At 39.7% G+C, this 20,842-nt stretch overlaps 1 protein-coding gene across 4 annotated transcripts in view; it reads right to left on the bottom strand.

Annotated features, from left to right (window-relative positions):
- Positions 1-460: 460 nt before the first annotated feature.
- The window catches only part of REV3L (REV3 like, DNA directed polymerase zeta catalytic subunit), a 171,358-nt gene continuing 150,976 nt past the window's right edge, over positions 461-20,842 (bottom strand). For 2 of the 4 annotated variants that reach the window (XM_026456416.1, XM_026456418.1), the window contains 7 exons: positions 20,371-20,577; positions 14,748-14,857; positions 10,191-10,305; positions 8,271-8,408; positions 5,967-6,157; positions 4,790-5,036; positions 2,022-2,492 (listed from right to left, as the gene is read on the bottom strand). In XM_026456416.1, the coding sequence (XP_026312201.1) occupies positions 2,241-2,492; positions 4,790-5,036; positions 5,967-6,157; positions 8,271-8,408; positions 10,191-10,305; positions 14,748-14,857; positions 20,371-20,577 (1,260 nt within the window). In that variant the 3' untranslated portion in view covers positions 2,022-2,240. The other 2 variants (XM_026456417.1, XM_023219060.2) reach the window with 2 other exon arrangements.

Here is a 20,842-nt window from a genome sequence, read left to right as displayed (position 1 = left end):
TACAGACATGTGCCACCATGCCTGGCTAATTTTGTCTTTTTAGTAGAGATGGGGTTTCACCGTATTTGTCAGGCTGGTCTCAAACTCCTGACCTCAAGTGATCCGCCTAGGGGCCTTGGCCTCCTAAAGTGCTGGGATTTATAGGCATGAGCCACCACCATGCCTGGCTGATTTTGTTCTTTGGCATCACTTTCTTTTAAACTGTATTTTTATAAGAAATAAGATGGCCGGGCATGGTGGTTCATGCCTGTAATCCCAGCCCTTGGGCGGCTGAAGCAGGAGGACTGCTTGAGTCCAAGAGTTTGAGACCAGCCTGGGCAACATAGTGAGACCCCATGTCTAAAAAAAAAATTAAAAAATTAGTCAACATGGTGGGATATGCCTGTAGTCCTAGCTACTTGGGAGGCTGAACTGGGAGGATCATGTGAGCCCAGGAGGTTGGGGCTGCAGTGAGCTGTGATCATGCCATTGCACTTCAGTCTGGGTGACAAAGTGAGACTCTGCCTCAAAAAATAAAATAAAATAAAAATAAATAAATACAAAGAAAAAAGAATGAACACCTAATGTTGAAAAAGGATGGGCTCTGGGTAAATTGATGGCACCAAGTAGTGATGTGTTTGTCACTGAGTGCAGAAACAACATAAGAAAGTCTAGGAAAAAAAGGACCATTTAACAGCCTGACCTTAGCAGAGCTCTGGAGGTCCTGCTCTCACCTAGGCCTCATACTAGGATCCAACAAGGGAACTTTCTATGAGAGTTGGCTGCTGCCATCAGGACTGAAGTCTATAAAATAAGTAGAAGCTGGGAGCACCCAGTGACTTCAGTGGTTGTACTGACTAGAACCACAAAACTGGTACAAAATGGCTGAAAGTTGGTTGGCAATAACTCCAGTGATATATTCCTTCTTTAATCATGCATTAAGTAGCAACTTGTTCATTCATTCAATAAATATTTACAGACCAGCCCCATGGACTTGGTTATATGCTAGGCATAACTGACTTGACAGTGAAAGAACAGGGCCTCTGTCCTCACTGGCTCATTTGCTATTTAGTGAGGAAGACAGACGAACCCCAAATCACAGTAAAGCAGAGGAGATTACGGCAGGAGTCTGCTGCAGGGAAGGCTTCACCCAGTCTGGGCTTTCAGCTGATTCCTCAGATGATGCAGGGTGGGGTGGGATGGGTGAAGCATTCCTGGCAGAAGGAGCAGGGTGTTTAAAGGCCAGGAGGAGACAGCGAGGAGCATTCACAGACCTAAGAGAAGTTCAGTATGGTATAGGTGGAGGTAGACAGAGTGTGACACAGAGAAGAGCAAGAAATGGTGACAGAGGGATAGCAGGTAGGGACAGAATGGAGATGACTTATCAACCATAATAACAAGTAATGATTTTATTGGGGGGTGTGAGGTGGCCAATTTTTCTTTAGATTTAATTCAACTTACTTCGAGATGTTTGTTATTTCTGCTAGAATTCCCATACTTTAAAAATCATCCTTGCATTTTATGTCTATATCCCACCTCAGCCACTTACCAGCACTATAACATGCAAATCACTTAAACTCTTTGTGTCAGTTTACTCACCTATAAGCGTGCCTAGAATAGTCTCTGGCACACAGTATGACTCAATCATGCCATTAATCATCTGTCTGGACTCACAGAATTGTAAACCTTCCAAGTTTACTAGCAAGCAATTCTCTAAGACAACTAGGTATTTTCCTTTAAAGAATGGTAAGCACTAATAGAGCAACTGAGAGTTTTCCTTCTTTTTAATACTGTAGATTGAGTATCCCTTATTTGAAATGCTTAAGACCAGAAGTGTTTCAGATTCCAAATTTTTTCAGGTTTTGGAATAAGTGCATTCATTATACTTACTGGTTGAGTATCATTAATCTGAAAATCTGAACTCTGAAATGCTCTGATGAGCATTCCCTTTGGGAGTCACGTTGGTGCTCAAAAACTTTCAGATTTTGAAGCATTCTGAATTTTGATTTTTTTCAGTTAGGGATGCTCAACCTGTATTATAAAAGAAATTGGAAGGATGGCCATTCTTGTTGTAGCTATTAAGAAACACAATACACCATTCCATTGAAAAAAGTTATAAAACAAATTAAACCATTATTAATAGTTTAATTATATTTTTGAGATTTTTACGAAGTTTATCATTTAGACTCTTCGTTTCACTTTTCATACCAGTTTCATATCTCATACTGTAATTCAAGAGTTGACTATATCTTCCTGTAAGATCAGACTGCTTGTGATTCCAGGCCTATGGAACAAAACTGTACCTTTACAAGTTGCTCCTGTTTACGTTCCAGCTCCCGAATTTCTTGGTTGAGGATGACTGCAACATGCTGAGGTTGGCTCCGACATTTACTACAGATGCCATGCTGAGTTAGGTCATCACACACAGGACAGTGTAAGGTAGTAAAATATTGTGAAATAGTGCCTTTCCGACCTTCAGGTTCACTTCGCGAGGAGTTGGTAGCTTTATGGATCTATAAAAACATCCATTCAGAAGTAAGTCTGAGTCAGCTTCACAGCAGAGCTGTTATTTTCATGCTAATTACAGGTTTACTCAGGCATTATTTCATTCATTCATTCATTCATTCATTCACTCACTCACTCATTCAACAAATGTTGAGTAGCTACTATGTGCCAGGCACTGTTCCAGACACTGGAGCTACAGAAATGAATGAAGTCCTTGCTTTCATGGAACTTACATCTTATTATCAGATACATTTTTTTTAATTACTATAAGTTCTAGGGTACATGTGCGTAACATGCAGGTTACATAGGTATACATGTGCCATGTTGGTTTGCTGCACCCATCAACTCATCATTTATATTAGGTATTTCTCCTAATGCTATCCCTCCCCTAGTCTCCCACCCCTCGACAGGCCCTGGTGTGTGATGTTCCCCACCCTGTGTCCAAGTGTTCTCATTGTTCAATTCCCACCTATCAGTGAGAATAGGTGGTGTTTAGTTTTCTGTCCTTGTGATAGTTTGCTGAATGATGGTTTCCAGCTTCAATCATGTCCCTTGCAAAGGACATGAACTCATCCTTTTTTACGGCTGCATAGTATTCCATAGTGTATATGTGCCACATTTTCTTAATCCAGTCTATCATCGATGGACATTTGGGTTGGTTCCAAGTCTCTGCTATTGTGAATAGTGCCGCAATAAATCACTTTGTAAGAAAGTTATTAGGTTAGCCTCTTACAAATGTCATTGGGTTAACATTCTTGCTGGTGATGAAATGAACATTAGTAATAAAGAATATGAATTTCCTGCATTAGAGCCAGGATATGTGCTTAGAACACTTAACAGTAACATACAGGTGGGCAAGATCATCTAACACAAAGCCTATTTTATAATAAAGTGTTGAATATCTCATGGAATTTATTGGATGCTGTACTGAAAATGAAAAACAGAATGGTTGTATGGGTACTTGAACTATGGTTTCTACTGAATGCATATTATTTTTGCACCATCATAAAGTAGGAAAATCTTAAGTTGAACCATCATAAGTTGGAGAACAACTATAATGCTATTTTACTATAATGCAGAATTACCAGTAATTCTGGCTTCTTCAGGACTGTGTCTAGTGTGTCTAGATACTAAATCCTACACCTTTCTTAGACATTTATTACGAAGGAATTTTTGCTGTCCATTTATTTTCCATTAACTGGTTTATTCTACATTATTTTGTGGCTGTTCACCATTGAAACTGTGGGATTTATTTTAATATTTCTATAATTTGGACAACTTGACAGAAGCTAGGAATGTGTTTGTAGAATACTTAAAAGTTTCCCTTTTAGGAAACCAGAAGAGCGTGGCATCTTTGCCAGTTTAGGATAGAGGATCTGCTTTGCTCTCATAGTGAAACAGGAAAGGTTCCCTTGTTCCCCTCGCAGGGTGTGCGACAGGGGGAATGGCTTGCTTCTTTAGTGCCCCGCTGCTCAAACCTCTAGGGAAGCATACAGATGGGCAGGTTGTGGGGCTCTGGCCCACAGCAGTGTCTAGGGGTGAATGTTTACAGCTGAAGCCCCAGTGGGTGTGTGTTACAGGGTACTCTTTTAGTTTGCTGTCTATAGGCGGCTTGTGTTAACCAGCTCAATCAGACCCTCTAGCTTGTCTCAAAGATGGAGGGCTTTCTGTATCCTGGGTTCTTGCCTTGGTGTACCAGAAGAATCTGATCATCCTTGGGCTTGGAGAATGAGTGCAATGTTTTATTGAGTGGAAGTAGCTCTCATCTGATGGTGGAATCAGAAGGGAGATGGTTTTCCCCTGGGGTTGGGCTGCTAGGTGACCCCGTCTCTTCTCCGACTGCCCTGGCCAAACTCCACCTCGTTCTGCCGGTCAATGGCCTGCCAGCATGCCAGTGCCTCCCGTTCTGCTGGCATGCTCCTCTTGACAACCAGCCACTTGGGTCTTCCACCGAAGTGTTCCTCACGACGTCCAGCCGCTTGTGTGTCTGCCCACTAGGGTCTTGGGTTTTTATTGGCCCAGGATTGGGGCGTGGCGGGCCAAGGTGGTCTTGGAAAATACAACATTTGGGCATGAAAGCAGGAGCGCCTATCCTCACCTAGGTCCGTGGGGGTGGAGCCCTGGCCAGGGACCCACCTTTCTCTACCCAGCACTTCCCTTCTCCCTATTCGTATCATTTAACGGAACCACACTCTTCCCTTCCCAGCACTCCCATATCAATAGCACAAAAAATCTTTAGTTCTACTGAAAATTTGGAGTGAAATCTCTCCACAGTTGGAGTACACGTACTATTTGGTAAGCTTACCCTTGGTAATTCATGATACCAGCTGAAGACATCAATACCAATAAGTGAGAAGATTCTTGCTAAGGGTGGAAGGATTTGCTTGGTAATATAGTAAGTGGCATTCAGTCTCAGAGTTGGGTCCTGCAGGACTTCCACTGGGCGCCTTACAAGCTGGATAAGTGGTACTCCGGGGGTCCCATAAATGATGACGTATGGCACTCGTTCACCAACTTGAGGCTCAGAGCGCCGGTCATAAGCCAGCATTTTCCTATTCAAATTCAAAAAAAAAAAAAAAAAAAACACCACACTCAAATACTGTCACGGAAGCCATCTTTCTCGCAAATTAAGTCAGAATTAAACAACAATAAAACAATGAAAAAGCTACAAAAGACACTTTCAAAACATAATTACTATTTGAGAATAATATACATTTTGCTTAGTTGACACCAATATAGACATGCTACAGGAGTTTAAAAATTACTCCATAAATCATTGTTACCTGGAAAATAATGAGTTGGCAGATACCAACTAGCTTAAGATGTACTTTAGGTGGGAGTGGTGGCTCATGCCTGTAATCCTAGCATTTTGGGAGGCCAAGGATCGCCTGAGCCCAGGAGTTTGAGACCAGCTTGGGCAACACAATGAGACCCCCATCTCCACAAAAAAATTAGCCACCATAATGGTGCACACCTGTTATCCCAGCTACTTGGGAGGCCAACATGGGAGGATCGCTTGAGCCTGGGAGGTCAAGGCTGCAGTGAGCTGTGATTGCACCACTTCTTTCCAGCCTAGGTGATGGAGTGAGACCCTGCCTCCGGGGGCGGGAAAAAGATGTATTTTATCCCTAAGAATGAGAACTAACTATCATAAATCTACCATGAAAGATAAGAGAAAATTTATCCAGTTAATCTGATTCCAATATGATACCATCTAAATGCTTCGGTAGAACAATATTAAGGACTACCTAATCATTTTGATGTACGAAAGACAAATGAATCAAGCACTGTGTCACAATTTCTTTGCATAAGTTTCTGAAGGAAAGCCCAAAAGAGGATTTCCTCTTCACACCTTACAAAGTATGAGGGAGTATTCACCAACCTTCAGTGAGGCTTCATGTGCGCAGGTAAAGAAACAATTGTACTCTAGACCTGTGCAGAATCCCAGGACTATCCTGGCAAGGTACTGAGGGTATCATTACCTTGTAAGTTCAAGGGCTGGCACACAAGCTCCTGGTTTATAAGAAAAACTTCCTCTGTATTCCTTGGCAAAGATAAAGTCTTGTATGCTGGCCTTTCCTTCCAGAAGCTTCATACATTGTCGCTGAACATACTGTTTAATTAGACTTATATCTCTTGTTTCAAATAGCAGCTTTAGAGAACGCTCAAGTATCTTAAAACAAAACAGATATGCAGGTAAAGATAAAATATCTCTTAGTATGTTTCACCATTGTTATTATACTTTCAATTATGTAATTACTGGGTAACTTGCTAACCTACCTAAATAATCTCTTACTTACAATGATAGGATAATAAAAATTATTAAAAATTCAAAGTTATTTGAGACTTTATAAAGCTTGCTATTTCTAAAAACAGAATATCATGTAGTTTGAGGAAAATCATGTAGAATGACATGCAGATGAACATTTGCTATGTGACAAGCAACATAAAACATGCAGTTTTTTTAACAGTCAAAGCACTCTAGGTGCAAGAAACCAGACACGAGCTCCCATGTTGTTTTTTATTTACCAGTATAGAAAGCATCCTGATTCAGTCACAGGCAGCACAGAGAAGTTTAAAGATTACCAGGCAGTCAAATCCAAATCAGCCTTTTTGACTTTTTATGGTGTTGATAAGTAACTGTGACAGAATTTTCTGTGTTGGAAATTTCTACTAGGAAATAACCAACATGCAGTGGATTTATGTAAGTAGATTAATTTCTTTTTTTTCCCCGAGATGGAGTCTTGCTTTGTCGCTCAGGCTGAAGTGCAATGGCATGATCTCGGCTCACTGCAACCTCTGCCTCTCGGGTTCAAGCAATTCTCCTGCCTCAGCCTCCCGAGTAGCTGGGACTACAGGTGCATGCCACCACACCCGGCTACTTTTTTGTTTTAGTAGAGATGGGGTTTCACCGTGTTAGCCAGGATGGTCTCAATCTCCTGACTTCGTGATCCACCAGCCTCGGCCTCCCAAAGTGCCGGGATTATAGGCGTGAGCCACCGTGCCCGGCCAAGTAGATTAAATTTAAGTTAGTTCTAGGTGAAAGCTCTGTGTCTTATTCTGAATACTGGAACCAATGGATATTTATACAATAATCTTGTTAATTTAGCTTGGGTACAATTCTGCCTACAGAGAAAGAAGGTACTGGATTATATCTCTTCCAGAAATAGTGCTGAAAAAAATCCCAAATTCACATATTATATATATGACATAATACATTGATAATATTCAATCCATTATGCTTTTAATGCTCTCACAAAACAGTATATAGAGTGCTATTCCCATTTATACCATTTATCTTTGTTTTGCTACAGAAGGAGTCTAGGCCCAAGTAAAGAAAAAGCCAAAATACCATGGTTATTATGGTTGAGAAATTTGAGTAATTTATAGCTAATTGTTTGGAAATCTTCCTAATTTGCATTTGATAATCCAAATAAGTGAAAGTTCAGTTAATCTGGAATGGCTTATGTTACTTATGCAATCTCTCTGTTTCTTTTTTTTTTTTTATTTTGACGGAGTCTCACTCTGTTGCCCAGGCTGGAGTGCAGTGTTGTGATCTTGGCTCTCTGCAGACTCTGCCTCCCAGGTTCAAGTAATTCTCACGCCTCGGCCTCCCGAGTAGCTGGGATTACAGGTGCCCGCCACCACACCCGGCTAATTTTTTGTATTTTTAGTAGAGACGGGGTTTCACTGTGTTGGCCAGGCTGATCTCGAACTCCTGACCTCAAGTGATCTGCCTGCCTTGGCCTCCCAAAGTGCTGGGATTACAGGTGTGGGCCACCACACCGGGTCTGTTTCTCTTGTTTATCCTGCTCTGCTTTTGGGAGTTGTTACAATATGACATATATGATCTCCAGGCAATAGGCAGGAAACTCTCATGTATTGCTTTTTAGTAATTTTGAAAACGTAAGGTATGGGGGGAAGTCAGAAACTTAAGTACTAAAATCAAATAAATTGTTTTTATTAGAAATAAAATTCTATCTACTCAGGAGGCTGAGGCAGAAAGATTGCTTGAACCCAGGAGGTCAAGGCTGCAGGGAGCCAGGATTGGACTACTGTACTCCAGCCTGGGTGACAAAGTGAGACCGTGTCTCAAACAAACAAAACCAAAACAAAATATCACAAATAAAATTCTCAAAATTAATGTAGTTTCTTCTATACTTATATATAATTATACAGGCTATATAGTTCCTTCACCTAGATGTATGTTTCAGGATAGTTACATTTTCACCAGATACTTTAGCCACTTCTTTCTCACAGATAATGACAAGACAGATAAACCTTACCTTAGAAACAGCAGGGCAGGAATCTCTTCTGACTGTTTCTATTCCTTTTGCATCAAATACTGGGTCCTTCTGATCCAGTGTTTCATACATGTAACCCACATACCTCTTTTTTGTTTGTAAAACACAGGGCAAATATACCTGTGGTAAAATTAATAAAATGCCTCTTAATAACCATTTTTCCTCCACCAAGAATATTTTATTTTTATGTCTCTGTGCTTTTAGTCAAATATCCATTATTTAAAAAATTCTAAATATGACTTAGGGCCCAACAAATTCATGATATAAGACGTGGGAGCAAAATGAATTGTCTTTAAGTTGTTACCACTTGCTCACTCCTTTTCTTGCACTACCAATTTTGTTCTTTTGCACTACCAGTTTTATTTGCTAAATAAAGTATAAACACTTTAGCTTGGCATTCAAGACAGTCTATAGTCTGGTCTCAACTTTATTTTTCCAGATCTCCTGCTACCCTGTATTTCCATACTGTGCTTTTCCAATTCCATACATGCCATTTTCTTCTGTTCAGAATGATTGCAGCCCCATGTCTGCCTACTGAAATTCTAACCATTTTTCAAGACACATTTCATCGTTACTTCCTATATGAAGTCTCTCTTTCCAGCCCAGGAGGACACAATTCCTCCTTTCCTTTGTGCTCTCACAGTGTTTAAGCAGACTATTCTCATCTTGTTTTCTGTTATGTTTGTAACAAAAGAGAATGCTTATATAAATTAACCTTTCCTTTTAGATTACTGGCTCTTAGAGGGCAGGACTGTGTCTTCCGTTTCTTTGTATTCCACACAGTTCCTGGGCTAAGTATCTTTTATACAGAAAGAAAGAAATACATATTTGATATCTAAAGGTAAGTGAAAAAGAGTTGAAAGTCCTTGTGGTAAACTTTGTTTTTCAAAGAAAGAATATATCTTCCATCCTGTGTGGTCTTGTTCCATTGTGACTTTGTCATTCTTCCTATTAATAGTGGGGTCTATGTTCACTCCCTTTAAATCTAGAGAGGTGTGTGACACTGTGACTTTGAGCCTGGGTCATAAAAAACAAAGCAGCTTTTGTCTGTTTCTCTTTGGGATGTTCACACCTAGAACCCAACCCTCATGTTGTGAGGGAAAACAAGCAGCCCCGGTGAGAGGCCACTGGTAGTGTTCTGGCTGATGTCCCAACTAGCAGCCAGCATCAATCACCAGACATGATTGGTAAGCAAGCTTCAGATGGTTTCAGCCTTTTGCTGTTGGTTGGGTTACCCCTAACCCCTAACAGTCTTCTCAGCTGAGGAACTAGACATTGTGCAGCAGGGAAAAGCCATTCCAGTTGCACCCCATCTGAATTCCTAAGCCATAAAATCTGTGAGCAGAATGAAATGTTTGCTGTCTTACACCATTAAGTTTGCAGTGATCTGTTACACAATAATAGTTACTGGAACAAAGTTTTCATTTCCTTACATATATATATTACTAAACAAATTTTGGGAAAATTATACAAAAGAGAAAATACTTAAAATGTAATTTTTTTTTTTTTTTTAAGACAGGGTCTTACTTTGTTCCCCAGGCTGGAGTGCACTGGTCAATCACAGTTCGCTGTAACCTTGAACACCTGGGCTCCAGTGATCCTCCCACTTCAGCCTCTGGAATAGCTGGGACTACAGGTGTGTGCCACTATGCCTGGTTAACTTTTTAATTTTTGTAGAGATGGGGTCTGGCTATGTTGTCCAGGCTGGTGTCAAACTCCTGGTCTCAAGCAACCCTCCTGCTTTGGCCTCCCAAGGCCACAGCAGGATTACAGACATGAGCCATCTGGCCCAAATTTAACACTTTAATAGACCTATATACTGTCAGTGATTCTGAACAAATCAGAGGTCTCTAGAAGACATGTGAGTTTTATATGTGGTTACGTATATTACATTCCTCTTACCTTTTCAAACTTCAATTTCACTGGTTTAGGATTGGTAGCAGTTACAGCTTCAGCAATTTCCTGACCAATCTTAAAAGACTGCTCCTTAGTGGCTCCTTTCAGTAGCACAAACATACTAAGGGGATTAAAAATAAAGTAATGAGGAAGTCATTACAACAAAAATTTTATCAAGAGTAACTCTCCTGGCTATGACTCTGTCTAATGCCAAAGAAAACTCCCTTTCTCCTGTTTACTCTTTCTTAAGATGCTTCCTATGCAAGCTTTCCTGTTTTATTACTTTCCATGTGTACTCATGATATATCTTGTTACAAATCTTTTAAGACATCCAATATTTCTAACTTAGTTACACACAGAGCAGCTCAGATATCCCAGTAGTCAAGAAAGTCCTGGATCATCCCTGGACATTTAAGGCTTTGTGTGATACACAAGGGGTCACTAACCCCGAGGCTGCAGACTGATACCAGTCAGTCTGTGATCAGTGGCAGATGAGACAGATCAGTGGCAGCATCAGATTCTCATAGGAGCATGAACCCTATTGTGAACTGCACACAAGTGAAGGATCTAGGTTGTGTGCACCTTATGAGAATCTAATGCCTGATGATCTGAGGTGGAATAGTTTCATCCCCAAACCACCCAGTCTGTGGAAAAATTGTCTTCCATGAAACCGATCCCTGGTGCTAAAAAAGGTTGGGGACCACTGTGGTCCAGGCACAGTGGCTCATGCCTGTAATCCCAGCACTTTGGGAGGCCAAGGCAGTGGATCATCTGAGGTCAGGCGTTTGAGACCAACCTGACCAACATAGTGAAACCCCATCTCTACTAAAATATAAAAATTAGCCAGGCATGGTGGCATGTGCCTATAATCCTAGCAATTTGGGAGGCTGAGGCAGGAGAATCGCTTGAGTCTGGGAGGCAGAGGTTGCAGTGAACTGAGATTACACTACTGTACTGCAGCCTGGGACTCCATCTCAAAAAAAGAAGGTTGGGGACTACTGTGGTACACAGTTAAGTACATCACAAAATAAGAGACTGTGTGATTGTAAGAAAATAGAAGATGTACTTGTGATATGGGAGAAGTTTCCTTAAGGCCCACTCAACTTAAAACAGACACTGGGCCAGGCGCGGTGGCTCATGCCTGTTATCCCAGCAGTTTGGGAGGCCGAGGCGGGTGATCACGAGGTCAGGAGATTGAGACCATCCTACCCAACACAGTGAAACCCCGTCTCTACAAAAAAAAGAAAAAAAGAAAAAAAAAATTAGCTAGGCATGGGGGCGGGGGCACCTGTAGTTCCAGCTACTCCAGAGGCTGAGGCAGGAGAATGGCATGAACCTGGGAGGCGGAGCTTGCAGTGAGCTGAGATTGCACCACTGCACTCCAGCCTGGGTGACAGAGCAAGACTCAGTCTCAAAAAAAAAAAAAAAGACAGACAATGGCTGGGCGCTGTGGCTCACACCTGTAATCCCAGCACTTTGGGAGGCTGAGGCGGGTGGATCACCTGAGGTCAGGATTTTACACCAGCCTGGCCAACATGGCGAAACCCCATCTCTACTAAAAAAATACAAAAATTAGCCGACGTGGTGGTGAGACAGAGTGAGACTCTGTCTCAAAAAACAAAACAAAACAAAATTTAAAAAAAGACATATATTCTGTAATGTATGTTAACTGAAAAACAGTTAAAAAACATAAAAAGACACAAGGAAGAAAATCAACATCTGTAATCATGTCATACAGAAAAAAGACATTACAAACACCTTGTGTATATCTGTAAATCTTTTCATTTGCTATAATGGATATTATTTGGTAATGAATAATATTGAATTATATGAATAAAAAAATACCAATACAAAATATACTCAAAATACCAATACTAAATATACTCAAAAATAACTGACAAAATGCATCTTTTTTTCTATTTCAGTATATACTACAACCTGACCACCAACATAAGTAATGATTAATAAATATTTAAGTAAAATAGACTATAAAGTTCATTTTCACTTATAGTTCTAGTGAAAAGACATTAAATAGTGGAAATGGATGATATCTTGAAACATGACTTTAAGATTCTTGTTTCTAGCCATATAAACCAATCTCATATTTCTGAAGTGTTTTTATACTGGATTTTTAAGTCCCATTTTGGATGCTTTCTTTGGAAAAAGTTCCTGCTAATATCGGAGACAGTACTTGCCTGAGTAACTCCTGCCTCAGCCTCCTGAGTAACCGAGTTACTCCCGAGTAACTGGCATGCACCACCACACCCAGCTAATTTTGTATTTTTAGTAGAGATGGGGTTTCTCCATATGGTCAGGCTGGTCTCAAACTCCTGACCTCAGGTGATCTGCCCGCCTTAGCCTCCCACAGTGCTGGGATTACAGGCGTGAGCGACTGCGCCCAGCCAGGAACTCTTTTGCACTCCACCAAATATTACCTATTATCCCAAGAGCAGTGTTTCTCAACCTTTCATCGTTGTCCTTCCAAGGCAAAAATAAAGTAAATTTAAATTATATTTAACAAGAGAAAGTAATTACTAAGGAGTAAAATATTGTTGGCCCACTGTGGGGCCAAAAACTACGGTACTTTTTTTTTTGTCCCCCTTCAAGAACTTACTTGTATTCTGCCAGGGTGACACTGTTGTGAACTGCCCTCATACAGATGTCACTAAACATTTGGGTTTCTTGTTTTTGAGACAGGGTCTCATTCTGTCACCCAGGCTGGAGTGCAGTGGCATGATCATGGTTGACTACAGCCTTGAACTCCCGGGTTCAAGCAATCTTCCCACCTCACAGCCTCCCAAGTAGCTAGGAGTACAGGTGCGCACCACCATGTCTGGCTGATTTTAAAACTTTTTGTAGAGACAGGGTTGCACTTTGTTGCCCAAGCTGGTCTTGAACTTCTGGGCTCAAGCAATCCACCTGCCTTGGCCTCCCAAAGTGCCAGAATTTCAAGCCTGAGCCAGCATGCCTGGCCAATGTTTGTTGAATGTATCAGGTAGTGAATGGTGATCAAAAGTCTTAATGACATTGCAAGTAAATTTCCTTTGACTGGAATCATACAATAACTATAAAATCTGATGTAGAGAGAAAGCATCAGGAATCAAAACACTGAATATCAATTTATGGCTCTTTAATGACTACTTGCAAGATCTTAAATTTCTTAGGGAAATTTGTTCTTAATAAGCATCATTTGAGGCACATTCTAAGATCTCCCAATAGTATGAAAACTGCTGGCCTAAATAATATCAAAATCCCTTCGGCTCTGACATTCTGTTAGTCTGTTATTTTTTGTAGCTTGACTTCTTATAGATCTTAAAGGGTAAATAATCAATCAATCAGAATCATGCTGACTTCTGAATGTTGTCAACATGGATAGCCCCTGAATTAAAATCAGTAAGTTAAAGGATTAACATTTTTGCCTAAATATTTTTTAAGTTCTGCTAACAAATGCAGAGCTTATTTTATTAACTCTTATTTTGCTAGAATACCCAGCAGAAGTAGTTTCACAGAACAGTAAAATAACCAAAGCCAAACTAAGAAGTGGCTTTCTATGAGGAACAGGAGAGAATATGGGTAATTAGGGCCTGGATAATTTGAAACTATCCCCACCTACTGGTAATGAAACAGCTGCTCTATGAGGCAAAGTCTCATTCAGCATTAATATGATTATGCTGTCTGTATGAACATTTTAAAGAACTGGATAAGATTAAATGCTTTTCAAAGATTACTTATAAGCTATTTAATGATTAAAAGCATTATCTCCTATTGCTCTGTTGGACTGTAAAGAGATCAGAGGTCTTGAGGCAAGTGCTCTTAGCATGTTCACACTGTGACTCTAAGTCCCCAATAGGGAAAAAATTTCACTGTAAGAAATTTGCATAGTGCCTACATTCTAGAATAATTTCAATAAGCCATGCAAAAAAGATGTTACATAAATAACTGAAACCTGAAAAATATCACAGCAAACAAGGAAGCATGCAAGCTGGTGTTAATGCAGGCACATTCAAATACAGGCACATTATTTGCCAATCCATAAATAATGGGCTTGAGTAAGTCTGTGGACCCTCTGGAGTCAAATGGAAAACTGTATTTGCCTATATGCACTTCTCTTAGAAGGTCAACATATTCTGGGGGCGAGTGGTAAGTTAACCACTCACAGTTCTGGTAATTATCCTTCAAAAACAGTTTAATTACTTTAAGATATACACTTACATTCAGACAGTTGCAGCTGTATTAGAGGAATTATTCACATTAAAAGTAGTTTCTTTAAATAAACTAGACTCCTGCGTACACAGTTAGTTTACAGATCACTATCTACTTGGCTAAGAGCTACTTGGAGGGAAGCCATAGGAATCTTCACAGTTTGTGGCTCAGGACACAAACTGTCTCTTATGATCATATCTGGTAAATCAGGATCTGTGTTAACTCTGATCATGAGATCGTAAGGACTGGAAAGGACTCAGAACTCTATTTTTAGAAAGGATTCCCGTAAGCCATTTTAAACACTGAAATGAAGATGTGGAGAGATGCAAAAAGACAACTAGAAAACCAAAAACCCATTACCTGTCAGTATCGCCATATACAACCCTAGCCCCCCATTTCTTGGTATCATTCACCAGTTTAATAGCTCGTTCCAAGGTCTCTCTGGCTTTGTGAACAATACTATCGCCAACCTGTTGGTACAAACACATTGGAAATAATTTCTTAACATAGCTCAGTGTAAGTCAACAGACTTTAACACATAATACATTTAATTACTAAATATTTCCAGAAACGAAACAAGGAGAAAAGAACGTAAAAAAGAAATTAGTGCATCATTCCTTCTACAACTACTCAAGAAGAAACTGAGGTGAAGAATTTGAAAGGACCAATCAATATGCAGACTTGTCTTTGAGTGTAACAGTAAGTGGACTGCACTTGTTACAAGGTACACAGCTACACTGGATTCTTGGAAGAATAATCCTTGTTTATTCAAGTTCTTTTTTTTTTTTTCTGAAGAGTCTCACTCTGTCACCCAGGCTGGAGTGTAGTGGCGTGATCTCGGCTCAGTGCAACCTCTGCACTGAGCCGAGATCATGGCTCAAATTGAATAAAACTCAAATTGAATAAAATGTTCTGTTACCTGCTGCCACTTTCAAACAAGGTCAACTTTTATTTTATTATTTTATTTTATTTATTTGAGATGGAGTCTTGCTCTGTTGCTCAGGCTGGAGTGCAGTGGTGCGATCTGGGCTCATTGCAAGCTCCGCCTCCTGGGTTCACACCATTCTCCTGCCTCAGCCTCCTGAGTAGCTGGGACTACAGGTGCCCACCACCACACCTGGCTACTTTTTTTGTATTTTTAGTAGAGGCAGGGTTTCACTGTGTTAGTCAGGATGGTCTCGACCTCCTGACTTCGTGATCCGCCCGCCTTGGCCTCCCAAAAGTGCTGGAATTACAGGCCACTGTGCCCGGACAAGGTCAACTTTTAAATATGTGGGGACAAAGAGCTGCCTGAGCAAGCCATCTTAGTGTCAAAATCAAATACACTTCTGAGATATATACTTACAAGTAAGTATATACTTGTACATATACATAGCAGTCTTAAATGTCTGCCTAACGCTCTTACTCTGACCCATTAAAGTTATACCCAAAAGAGTCAGAACTCTGCAGTTACCCCTGAAGACCATGTAGTAAGAATTCAGCAGCACTAGAGTGAGGGGGAGGTGGAAGAGGGAAGGAGAAGTAATTAAATTAACAGATTCTGCTACTTTATGGCAAGGTTCCTAACCTGAAAAGCATTACTTCATTAAAGGGCTAAGAGAGGATTTAAAAGAGGAAAAGAAATGGTTTCACAATTTAGGCCATGACTGGGGATGCTCAAAAGTTAATAAAAACACATTTTTTTAAGTAAAAATTAATTTTCTGAAAAGACATAAAAAGGAAGAAATAAAGTTCAATTTTTAAAAAGGCACAAATATACCTTTATCATAAATATGAATGACCAATAGTTTGGCAGAAAACTGTCAACATACAAAAACTTTAATTTATGAAGTCCAACTAAGACCGAGGCATTAACCTCCACTATTAGCTACTTTATTCTCCATATTCTCTTCATAGGAATTTTTGCTGACAAAGTCTTGTCTTTCTCTATGATAGTACTGAGACAGAGACACTAACCTCCAACTATGAGCTACATTTATTTATTCTCCATATTCTCCTTATATGCTTACAAAGTCTTACCTTTCTCTATGACAGTCGAGATCTGCACTTTTTTGATTATGTGTTCTCTGAAGGAAAGCAGGAGACCACAGACAGTAATCCATTCGCCTCCCGCTTTTAAAAGGTTTTAATTATTCTGGATAACTTGTATATATACGTATATGTTGTACATATGATGTACACAGGCAGACAATGTGTAATGATCAAATCAGGGTAACTGGGATATCCATCACCTCAAGCATTTATCATTTATTTGTATAAGACATTTCAATTCCATTCTTTTAGTTATTTAAAAATATACAATAAGTTGCAGTTCACTATAGTTACTCTACTGTGCTACCAAATACTAGATTTTATTCATTCTAATTATATTTTTGTCCTCATTAATCATTTCCACTTTATCTCCCTCCTTCCCCACCTCACAGCCTCTGGCAACCATCATTCTACTCTCTATCTCCATGAGTTCATTTATTTTTTCTAGTTTCCACATGAGTGAGAACATGTGATATTTGTCTTTCTCTGTCTAGCTTATTTCACTTAGCATAATGTCCTTCAGTTCCATCCATGTTTTGCAAATGACAGGATTTTATTCTTTTTTAGGGCTGATTATTGGACAAATGGGATCACATAAAGCTAAAAACCTTCTGCACAGTAAAGGAAATAATCAACAAAGTGAAGAGACAACCCACAGAATGGGAGAAAATATCTGCAAACCACCCATCTGATGTGGGATTAATAACCAGAATATGTAAGGAACTTAAACAACTCAGTAGGAAAAAAAACCAAATAATTTGATTAAAAATGCACAAAAGGTCTGAACAGACATTTCTCAAAAGATGACAAATGACTAATATTACTAATCAGATAAATTCAAATCAAAATTATAATGAGATGTCTTCTCACTCCAGCTAAAATGGCTTTTATCCAAAAAACAGGCAATAATGAATGCCGGCAAGGATGTGGAGAAAGGGGAACCCACTGTTAGTGGGAATGTAAATTAGTAGAGTCACTACGTAGAACAACATGGAGGTGCCGCAAAAATCTAAAAATAGAACTACCATATGATCCAGATATCCCACTGCTGGGTATATATCCAAAAAAAAAAAAAAAGAAAAGAAATTGGGACATTGAATAGATATCTGCACTCCCATATTTACTGCAGCACTATTCACAATAGCAGTCAAGATACGGAAGCAACCTAAGTGTCCATCAACGGGTGAATGGATAAAGGAAATGCCATATTATGTGTACAATAGAATATCATACAGCCATAAAAAAGAATGAAGCCATCTGCCCTTTAAAAAAAAAAGTGGCTGATACCTTCCATTGTTACTTGATTGGTGCTAACTTTTCACTTATTCATGAGAGGCTCTTTCTGTGATTTTAGCTGCTTTTTCCACTCATGATTTCACCTAGAAGTTAATACTGTACTGTTGTGAAGTTAGCATATGATGAGGGGCCAAATGCATGCTTGCAGTCATTAACCTGAGAATAGCTGAGAAGACCAGGGTCAAGGAAGCAGGTACTGCTTGGCCGTCTGAGTTCACCATGCAAAGCAGGAATGTACTCCCTGGTGAAACCCTATTCCTAAACTTCCACTGCTAGTTCAAAAATCCTCCCAAATTCTGGTTATTCTAGAGTTACAGTATTTACATATTTTTAAAATAGTATTTCTGCATTGTTTTATTACTAAAATACATTAATAAACACTTTTAAAACTGAGAGGCAGGGAAGAAATTAGGGAAATGTGGAAATAGCCCCTAAGAAAGGATTTGGAACAAGCATGGTGGTTCACACCTGTAATCCCCGCCAAGGCAGGAGAATCACTTGAGCCCAGGAGTTCAAGATCAGCCTGGGCAGCATGGCAAAACCCCATCACTACAAAAAATAGAAAACTTAGCTGGGCATAGAGGTAAGCACCTGCAGTCCCAGCTACTTGGATTGCTTGAGCCTGGGAGGTCAAGGCTGCAGTGAGCTGTGGTTAAGCCACTGCACTCTAGCCTGGGCGACAAAGCAAGACCCTGTAAAAAAAAAAAAGGATATCTTTTGGTTTTCCATTAGTAATATCATTTCCATTTTTTTCCTGCTAGATCATATCGATCAGTGCTTTTCAAATGTATTAATATGAACCCCCAGGACTGACAAAGTATTTTTTATCTCACCTAAAAGTATACAAATACAAACCTAGATACAAACTTTTATTGCTTACAGCCTTAGAGTGCAACCATAAAAAAATTTATCCAGCACAAAATCATATTACTGTACCAAAATATTCAAGTTAACAATATTAAGTTTTCACTATAGATGGTATTTTGCTGCTTTCAATGTGAATATGCCACTCCTGCCTTGCTCATGTTTTTGGAGTTCATTTTGCCTACTGTGGGCTGTGTGAAGACTTTATGCTTTCCTTGTTTTTCTCTTACTGAACTAATGCAAATATGATATACCACAATGTCCTCTGGCCTTCATTTGGCATGAAAAGATCACAGTATGACAAGCTATTCTGTTCTTTTCTCACTCAATAGTATATTATTACTCTGTCACACTATATTGTATTTGTATCAAATAAACACCTTAACTTAGTAAATATGAAATTAAGTCTTATTCTATGAAAAATGTCTTTCAACTATCACTCATCACTGCAAAAACGTTCTGCTTTATATCTACTGGTATACTAGTAAATATAGAATGATTGTTGTTTATTCTGACTTAAAATTTTTTTTTAGTTTTTAATTTTATGTATTAATAGAGGCAAGAGCTCACTATGTTGCTTAAGCTAGTCTTGAACTCCTGGGCTCAAGCAATCCTCCCACCTCAGCCTCCTGAGTTGTTGGGATCACAAGTGTGAGCCACCACACCTGGCTAATTGTGACATTTGGACAAGCCAATATAACTATAATCAGATCTCTTGTCAATACATAAAATGAATTATGCACTACCAAGGTTGTTGTAAAAACTGCTACAAAGGTGGCACTGAAATTTCATACTAATAGAAAGCTAAAGTATAGTTATGAAGATCATGCAGAAATATGTGTGTGCTAATTTCTAAAATGATCATTGGAATAAAAACATCAAGATATAGAGAAAAGTCACAGATCCCCAAGAATATATATATATTTTGAGGCTTGGTATGAGAAAAACTGATCCTATGTCATAGAAATGAAATGGTTTATTAAAGTTTTAAAACGAAATGCTTGAATGAACAGGCATTCATTTAATGCTGCTTTAGTCTCTCTCTTTTTTTTGAGACAGGGTCTTGTTCTGTCACCCAGGCTGGAATGCAGTGGTGCAATTATGGCTCACTGCAACTTTGACTTCCAGGGCTCTAGTGATCCTCCCATCTCAGCCACCCAAGTAACTGGAACCACAGTCACATAACACTATGTCCGGCTAATTTTTGCATTTTTAGTTAGAGGTAGGGTTTCACCATGTTGCCCAGGCTGGTCTCAAACTCCTGAGCTCAAGTAATCTACGTGCCTTGGCCTCCCAAAGTGTTGGGGTTACAGGTGTGAGCCACTTTTTTGAGACCAAGTCTTGTTCTGTTACCCAGGCTGGAGTGCGATCTTGGCTCACTGCAACCTCTGCCTCCTGGGTTCAAGTGATTATCCTGCCTCAGCCTCTTGAATAACTGGGATTACAGGTGTCCACAACCACACCCAGCTAAGTTTTGTGTTTTTAGTAGAGACGGGGTTTCACCATGTTGGCCACACTGGTCGCGACTCCTGACCCCATGTGATCCGCCCGCCTCGGCCTCCCAAAGTGTTGGGATTACATGTGTGAGCCACCATGCCTGGTCTTTTTTTTTCTTTTCTTTTTAAAAAGAGATGAGGTCTCACTGTGTTGTCCAGGCAGGATTCAACTCTGGGCTGAAGCCCCCCCATATCACACCTTAGCTTCCAAAGTAACTGGGAATACAGGTGAGTGCCACTGTGCCTCGCTATATTTTAGTCTCTTTTGAAAAAAACTACAGATTTGTATCACTTACTTCAATGCATGGCATTCTCCCAGAAAAATTAGCAGCTGTGTAGCCAAATGTGACATTTGCTATCAGCTTAAGTCCCAACTGACGTGCATCAAGCATTCGTGACAGGGCTCTGTCTTGCTTGTAAGCCTTCATTGACTGCTTCACCATAAATCTAGTCTTCAAAATTTCTTCAAGCATTCTTGGTAGTACACCTTTTCTTACTGAAGGCTATCATAAAGAAAAAAAAAAAATGTTTAAAACCCCTCAAACATTATAGATTTATATAATTAAGAAGGAAGCATAAAATATAATAACGGCCAACTGTCATGAATTGAAACATGCTAACAATAGAGTGACCATAGTATTAGTGGCCGTCAATATAAAATCATCACATTTTATTTCTTGGAAGAGGATTTTTCTCCTAAACGGTTCCTGCAATGTTTATAAATCCAATAGAGCACTTCCATGTGAGTTCAGAGACCTCCAGGGAGGA

Source organism: Piliocolobus tephrosceles, chromosome 5, assembly GCF_002776525.5.
Source record: "Piliocolobus tephrosceles isolate RC106 chromosome 5, ASM277652v3, whole genome shotgun sequence".
In the NCBI taxonomy this organism is placed as follows: domain Eukaryota; kingdom Metazoa; phylum Chordata; class Mammalia; order Primates; family Cercopithecidae; genus Piliocolobus; species Piliocolobus tephrosceles.
This window is presented reverse-complemented; position numbering and strand designations above follow the sequence as displayed.